This window comes from Gigantopelta aegis, chromosome 9, assembly GCF_016097555.1.
Source record: "Gigantopelta aegis isolate Gae_Host chromosome 9, Gae_host_genome, whole genome shotgun sequence".
Taxonomy (NCBI): domain Eukaryota; kingdom Metazoa; phylum Mollusca; class Gastropoda; order Neomphalida; family Peltospiridae; genus Gigantopelta; species Gigantopelta aegis.
In genome coordinates, this window is record NC_054707.1 from 45,417,866 (window position 1) to 45,425,795 (window position 7,930).

The window sequence follows — 7,930 nt, forward strand, 5'->3', positions numbered from 1 at the left end:
ATATTCATCATCACGGCCGACGTATATTTAGCCATTCTGAACTTTAACTGGCACCCCTGTCTCGATTGCCCAGTGCGGAATATTTACAAATATTGGTGTATGTCGACAAGGACGCTAACGCCGTGCCGGCAGATTATATAGGGTTTTTAAAACTAGATTTATCACTAAATTACTTGCTCTGTGATCTTCATTGATACACTGTTTATGAATGGCAATGTTTGAAGCGGGTGAAACGGAACTTATAGACACAGAAGGTGATTTGTATGTTTTTTTGTAGCCCCAGCAAGCACTTAGCTAGCCCGACCACACAAGCCCCACGGTGACGGTAACAAGCCACATTGTTAAAAACTACGATAAATTAGGCCTACTCTCCTACAATTAATTACTGTTAGGTTTCCCCCACATTAACCATTACAATGACACAGATATTCTACATACTATAGTTCTTCCCACGTGGAACACCTTTTTTCATACTGTGATTAATTATCACCAGGAATTTACTATAAACTATTTATAAACCGTTTAAACAATATTATTCCCAGTTATAATGCTGGTTGGGGATTGGACAACAGGAAAAATGCCTATATCATGGCCTCTCCCTACAATTTGAAAATGTAATTCAGGTTTACACAAGATGACAGACCAATGGCAATCGCCGACCACCAAAAAGTAGTCAAAGATTTCTGCTCTAATACCACAACAATCCTATGTTTGACGTCAAATTCATTTACATCAAACATTTTCGAGTTCCTTGATTAAAAAAAATTCAGATATTAATCACTACCGTACTAGATATTCAAATGACGTAAGAATATGTGGCGCGGTGTATTTTTGAATGGAAATGACACCAAACTCGAATGACGTCATTTTGGATGTCCTTACATCAAAATAAAGTTATGCCTAACGTTTTTTGTTTTCTGAATGCTGGACAGCTTTCAGTGTCAAATTGCCATTGAAATGTTTTTATTTGATGACTATGAATGCATATGTCAGTCATGGAGTGTCACCCAAGTATGTTTGCTTAAATGTCAATAAACCTAGTGCCGAGACATCGACTAATTTACATCTAATTTGCAAAGTTATCAACTTCTCAAAGTATGTGATCTAAAAAATATCACATACTTTGATTGCACTGAAAATGTAAGATATTATATGATATATATATATATATATATATATATATATATATATATATATATGTGCTCCACATTAATTCCAGAAAGGAAACCTGTTCGACTTTCTCTTCACTTGATTGTCAAGCGGCATCTTCCACCCAAAGCAACATCTTGGACACAACAACAGATGTAAGAACTGACTTGAAAAAACATATAATTAATCAAGAAAGGTATAAAAAGTAAATAGGGCAGATAAAAATGGTCTTTTTTACAGTAATAATATCCAGAGTTGCCAGCTGAAATCAATAGACCTGATAATACACACAACATTCAATACTTTGTTTATCAAATGTGTTATCTGTCATAGTGGTGTATATAGGCTATGTGTTGGGGAGGGGAGGATTTTTTAAAACGTGGCTGCTTAATACAGGTTTTTGGGTATTTGTTTTTGTTGGGGATTTTTAGGGGGAGGGGTTGTACTAAAAAAAAAGTATATGATTAATATATCAAATAATGATAATTGTCAGATGACTTCAAGATGAGGTTTATGACAGATTGTACAATGCTTGAGGATTGTCTTTTTTAGGCTCAATGGGATATGAACTAAAAAAAAAAGAGTCATATACACAAAAGTTTTACTATGCTTTTTATTGTTAAAATCTTTGCTGATGAACAACTGAAGGTTAAGTATCTGTTAAAACAAGAATTATGATGGTTATTACTTTTTTAAATTTAACAGACTTGATGCACTGGCAAAGATTACACGACTCCGGCTAGACAGGGAAAATATAGGTTATGTTGACAGCCTGGACCTACTGAGTGAAAATGTCACCCATATCTATCTACAACAGGTAGGTTTTGTTAGTCATTACTTTTCACATTCATATTGTTCACATCCACTTGTAATTTATTTTCATGCTATCAAGAAAGCTATAATGTCATCATTCGTTCGTTCGTTCGTTCGTTCGTTCGTTCGTTCGTTCATTCATTCCTCTGACATTCTATACTAATGCAGAACACATAATGATATGCAGTTGGTTTTAATAATTCCTATCATGTAAGCTTTAATGATGGAATGGGAAGAGGGTTGGTCCACTCCAAACTCTGAAGCAGAGGTGGCCAGAATATGCATGTGCATCTACCATGTGCTCTCCATTTGAAAGGCAGATTTAATAACAGCCACCAGTTGCTAGCATTTTCTGATATATTGTACCTGTAGACCTCGTCAGCTGTCTAAGGTATTACCACATACATCTTCTTCAGTATATCATATAACTATAGAGTGACACAGCAGGCTTTGAAAGATACTGGAGTTTACTGGAGTAATTTAAAATATATATTTAAATGTGATATTCTCTACATATTCATGTAAAATGCTTTATTAATAATTACTTTTTATATAATTCATGTTAATCATCTGTTTATTTTCATATGTTTATCTTTTGATACCAAATAGACAATGCAGTTTTATCTTTGATTATTTGGCACACAATGCTTTTCTATTTTTGCTGGGAATTGTTAAACCATTCATTTGTTAATTCATTCATTCACTGAATCCAGTTTAAACTGGATGATATATTCTAAATGCTTTAATTTAAAAAGTCATATATCAGTACTCAAGAGTGTAATTCTGAGGTTCAAGCATCAAGTGCCAAGCAGAGAGTTTGGCTAGCTGTTCACAGCATAGATAATAATTACAAAAAAGTAGTTTTTTAAAGGAAAATATTTTACTTTTTCGTTGTTGATTTTATTATTTTATTTTTTGGATACATGTTAAATGTCCATTAAATACCTCATAAAAGTTTTTTAACTTTATAAAGTGTAATGAGCATGTGTTTTACAGAATCGTATTGAGAGGATTAACAACTTTGACTGCTTACAAAGCATCCAGTTTTTGACTCTGTCTGGTAACCGCATCTCCACCATTGAAAACCTTTCACATCTCAAGAAACTCTTGTTCCTAGATTTATCTAGCAACAGCATTTCTGACTTTGTAGAAGGTATTGTTATTATTAGTGTTTTCATATGCACACCACATTATATAAAAAGTAATTACATGTATACAGTCAAAGTTGGTCTAATGGGCACCTCTATATAACTGCCACCTGCCCATAATGGCCACCTGAAATCCCCCCCCCCCCCACCCCCAATGCATTTCTTTCTTCATTTGACCTCTATAGAATGGCAACCTGTCCAACGCGGCCAGCAGCCACTACTTTTCAGCAAAAATAAGGTCTGAACCTGCATTAGCGACCAAAATATTATTCCCCCCCCCAAAAAAAAAAAATTCAAATTCTTCCCATCATAATATGATCATACAGCGATTTAGTTCCCAGTAAATCCCATTGTTTTCTGCAATGCTGCCATTGTTGTGTCACGTGATGGGAAAGTTTGGTGATTTGATTTGACAAAGAACAAACTTATTTTGATGTTATCATATGATGTTATTGTCGCAAACAAATCTACGTTCAGCTCAAATCGTTACTCAATAACAAGGCGACTTCTCATTGGCTGTAGCCTATGAAAGCAGAATGTATTACAGTATCTGATTGTTGCTGTATTATCAAAGGCAATTATAACCAAGGTGCCTGAGTAGTCTGTCAACCGGGCACCAAACGACAAACATTAATGAATTTAGTTAAGCTGGTATGCTTTGGTAAATCGCGACCTTTGTTTACCAAAATTGTTTTGTTTGCGGTTCGAAATGTAATCCCAATGCAACTACCAAACCAATGGATTAGTATTATAGTATCTGATTGTTGCAGTATTAACATGACACTAATAATGAGTTAAACATGACACTTGAGTAATAAATCCCAATTAAACAAAAGTAAATTTCTGTTTTGTGTTATTTATTTATAAACCAACTGGAATATTTTGGAACCTCTATATAAAGGCCACCTGTCCATAACGACCACTTTCTGTTGGTCACTTGAGTGGTTGCTATATACAGGTTCGACTACATGTATGTGGTCCCATTTCTACGATATTGAATTTGTAGGAACAATATTATGTATAGATATTTCAGTGCATTACAGTCAAAATTAAGTAACTAATAACAATGCAAGTAAAGTACTGTGTTATCTTTGACTGTATGTCTGATGCCATATAACGTTAAATAAAAAGCGTGTTGAGTCTTTTATTTTTTTTAATTCTTCCTTTTTATTATGTAAAATCATATAATATACTTTTTTATCATTGTCATATTTTTCAGATGAACTACCAAAGTCACTGGTTTTGTTAAATCTTTCAGACAATCCTTGTACACAGCTTGTGGACTACAGGTAGGTCTGTGTTTTACTAAAGATGGGTGAATTTTTATAAATGCTGTTTATGCTGGAAATATGTTTATGGCAATGTAAACATAGAGTGGAATATAATTTTCTATATATATATATAAAGTAACACATTAATTTTTATTATATATAAATCCAAGTGTCAGTAATTTATTTAGACAAGAAAGAGCAGAATGGTTATTAATTCAAAATTTAAAACACTGAAAGCACTAATAATTATGTACCGGTAGCCTACAGTAAAGTATACACTTATAACGGAACTACTGCATAGAACGAACTTATCGTAAAGTCCCCGTTTTATGACCCTATACATTAATAACCTACTTGTACAAATTTGTACAATGAACTACCGCTATATCAAACTAACTCTCATGGTCCCTTCTGGTTCCTTATAAGAGTACTTTACGGTATGTAATTTACGGTAAAAACATTTCATCCTACAACCACTGTTAAACATTTAAGGCTGAATTTTCAAAGCATGTTTATGTCCTAAACACGTGTAACTACATACATTTACAATGCTTAAACACTTGCATTTAAGTAAAGACAGGCTTCATAAATTTGGCCGTTACTGTAATTGACTGTTGCATGAGACCGAAATTATCTCAGATACATTGTAGATCTATATTTTTGCCTGTTTGAGTCGGCTTATACATCATACCAACCTTTTTGTACCAGATATTGAGTGGCAAACTAAGAGGTCGGCTTATATCCACAGTGTCAGCTAATACTGGTACACAATGATATACAGTAATGTTTGGCACTCTTTAAAGTTTGGTGGATCACCTCAAGTCCCTGTTTCTGCTAAATCTGTGCTTAGACCAAACTTCTCTTAATAAAATGTTTGATCTTCAGAGCCCGACTAATCAAGTGTCTTCCGAAGCTGAGACAGTTGGACAATGAAGATGTTACAACTGGAGAGGATGAAGGGATGGAGTCAAATTCAGAGGAGGAAGAAGAAACATGTGATGTGGTAAAAGATGCCGTGACATACACACCCAGTACGTTTGCTAGACAACAAGTGCTTCTATCACAGTTCTATAGGGAAAAGTGATATCCCTTTAAAGGAATACTGTCACAGATCGTTGGTCTAATTAATGGTCCTACAAAGTATTATCGGAAAATATATGAAGGGTCCACAGGAATAACCTGTGATGTCACATTTTTAGTAAGGGGATATTTTTTTAATTTTAAAGTTTTGCAACTGTAATCGTGGAATATTTATGTCTAATAGAAAGCATAGTTTACCAACTACTTTGAATGGCCTACCATAATTATAGGTTTTCATTGTGACCTTGACATACACAATCATTATAATACTGACTATCTGTTTATGTTATATATTTTATTCCCGTGTACCCTCAATATACATTTGATTTGTCCCTAAAAGTACTTATTCAACCATTTACATAATCACTATATTCCACTTATTACTGATATTTTGTAAAAAAATAATTGAATTGAGGCATTGGTCCATAGATAAATTTTAAAATAATAATGATTAGGAGCACAGACGTGTGACGTACTATATTTTGAATCACGTGACAGGCATCCCCCGAATAACTGCAGTGTCAATATAATTTGTCCAGTTTGTGTAACGAGAATGCTTGACCATCCCCTGTGAAGTAGGGTAAACAGAAACAAAAACAATGAAAACAAGTTATTAAAAAACACAAAAACATTACCACATTCATTTTCCACCCTGTCAAATTAATTATTATGCCATAGATCCATGGGTAATTGTATTTAACCTCTACTAATGAGGGCTGACTATATACACAGCAAAATTGTGTATTGGTGGTATATAAGTATTTTATTGATATTCAAAACCATCTGGAATACATACTGTGGTCTGAACGGGAGGGGGGGGGGGGTGAATATGAATCTTTCAGACTCTTTTGTGTCCATATTCCTTGGACACCCATATGAATATAGCCTAATATCAATTTATAAAAAAGTATTTTAGCCTGAGCAGGAGGTGGGGGTGGGGTGTTGTTCAAATCCCTGACCCCTGCAGCAGGTTTGTGAACTAATCAAAAACATAAATTTACAATGGTAATTCAAATGTTTAATTATTTTTATGTGTTAATTTATTTTGTTTTCAAATTTCAGAAAGTGCCAAACTTGTGTGTGGTGAAATACTTATGCGATCTCAGAACCGAATTGAAGATCAACTGAAAATACATAAACAGCATTCAAAAGAACTTGAGGAATTAAAAAAGAAGTTGAATATCAGTAGAAAATAGCAACATGTCAAATTTCCTTGGATGTTTGGGAATGTTATGAGTGATTTGGCACCAAAGATTGGAGTTTGGTATTGATCCGTTAATGTTGAGGTTCAAATGGCATACGCAGGACATGAACTATAACGAGATGTTGGTAATTGAATAAAAAAACAAAATGTGATCCATGTGACCGACATTCTACTTATCAGTCTAAACAATCACCCTTTTTAAGTTTGTTCATTTTACTTTTTACTGGAAGTGAATGTTTGTATCACATTATTTCATTAGGTAGCACTATACCAAAACATCTTACTAGGTCAAAGTTCAGTGCCAAACTGTTATTAAAGTATAGAATAAAGCCATGATGTTGTCGAGATATGTGACAGTACTATTCTCTGTTTTTTTTAATAATTCTAACTTCAGTATTTGATTTCATCGAATGTCAGTATACCAGGTACAGTACTATTGTACTTAAAACATGTTAATGTGGGTTGCCGCTCGCATGTTTATACACTTCCTGTTATATCTAATATTATATCGAAACCACCTCCAATTATTTTGAATAAATCTCAGGGTATTTTGTTGATTTATATCTTTTGTGTATATGCTGCAGCATTTATTGTGCAATGGACTACCATTTTATGAAGACATTTTTTTCAATGTAAGAACCATATAGAAATAATGTATCTGTTTCAGGAACGACAGAACCCCCCCCCCCCCCCCCCCCCAATAATTCTGAATAAAAAATATTGGTAGTAAATCAAGGCAGAAATAAATTTTACTTGCAGAATGCAGGAAATTGCATTTCATATTTCATGATATCTACATGTAGTTTTCTAAAAACTTTGGTCTGTGCCCTCAATCTTGGTTAGACACCCCCACCCCATGCCTACTTGCTTCTTCTGTGCCTGTGGTTACTTGCAAATTTCCATGTTTGAATGAATTAATGAATGTTTGATGACACCCCAGCACAAAAATACACATCGCTATTGGGTGTTATAAATGGTAAGTATATGAAAATATTTATATATAACCATGTAAAACCAGTGTAAGGAGCTGTGTGTGGGGGGGGGGGGGGGGGGGGGGGGGGAGTATAATACAATACATAAATCAATTAAGGTAAGTATATTTTAAAATTTTGTATAGAAGTCAAAGTGTTTTAAAAACTTTACAATTAATTCTGGATGGAGTTTAAAAGATTCCAAAACATTTGTTGCCAAATACATCATTTCTTGTCAGCTTGAGATGTTCACCAAAATGTGGCGCACTGTCAGCGTACACTGACAATGTTCAC

The 7,930-nt window shown here is 34.1% G+C and overlaps 1 protein-coding gene across 1 annotated transcript; it reads left to right on the plus strand.

Moving 5' to 3' along the window:
- The first annotated feature begins 90 nt into the window (after window positions 1-90).
- Window positions 91-7,216, plus strand: LOC121381429 (leucine-rich repeat-containing protein 46-like). The gene is made up of 7 exons (XM_041510743.1): window positions 91-254; window positions 1,220-1,304; window positions 1,855-1,966; window positions 2,959-3,115; window positions 4,330-4,399; window positions 5,267-5,412; window positions 6,524-7,216. The coding sequence occupies exons 1-7, from the start codon at window positions 209-211 to the stop codon at window positions 6,655-6,657; spliced, it is 750 nt and encodes a 249-aa protein (XP_041366677.1). The 5' UTR covers window positions 91-208; the 3' UTR covers window positions 6,658-7,216.
- The last annotated feature ends 714 nt before the right edge of the window (window positions 7,217-7,930 follow it).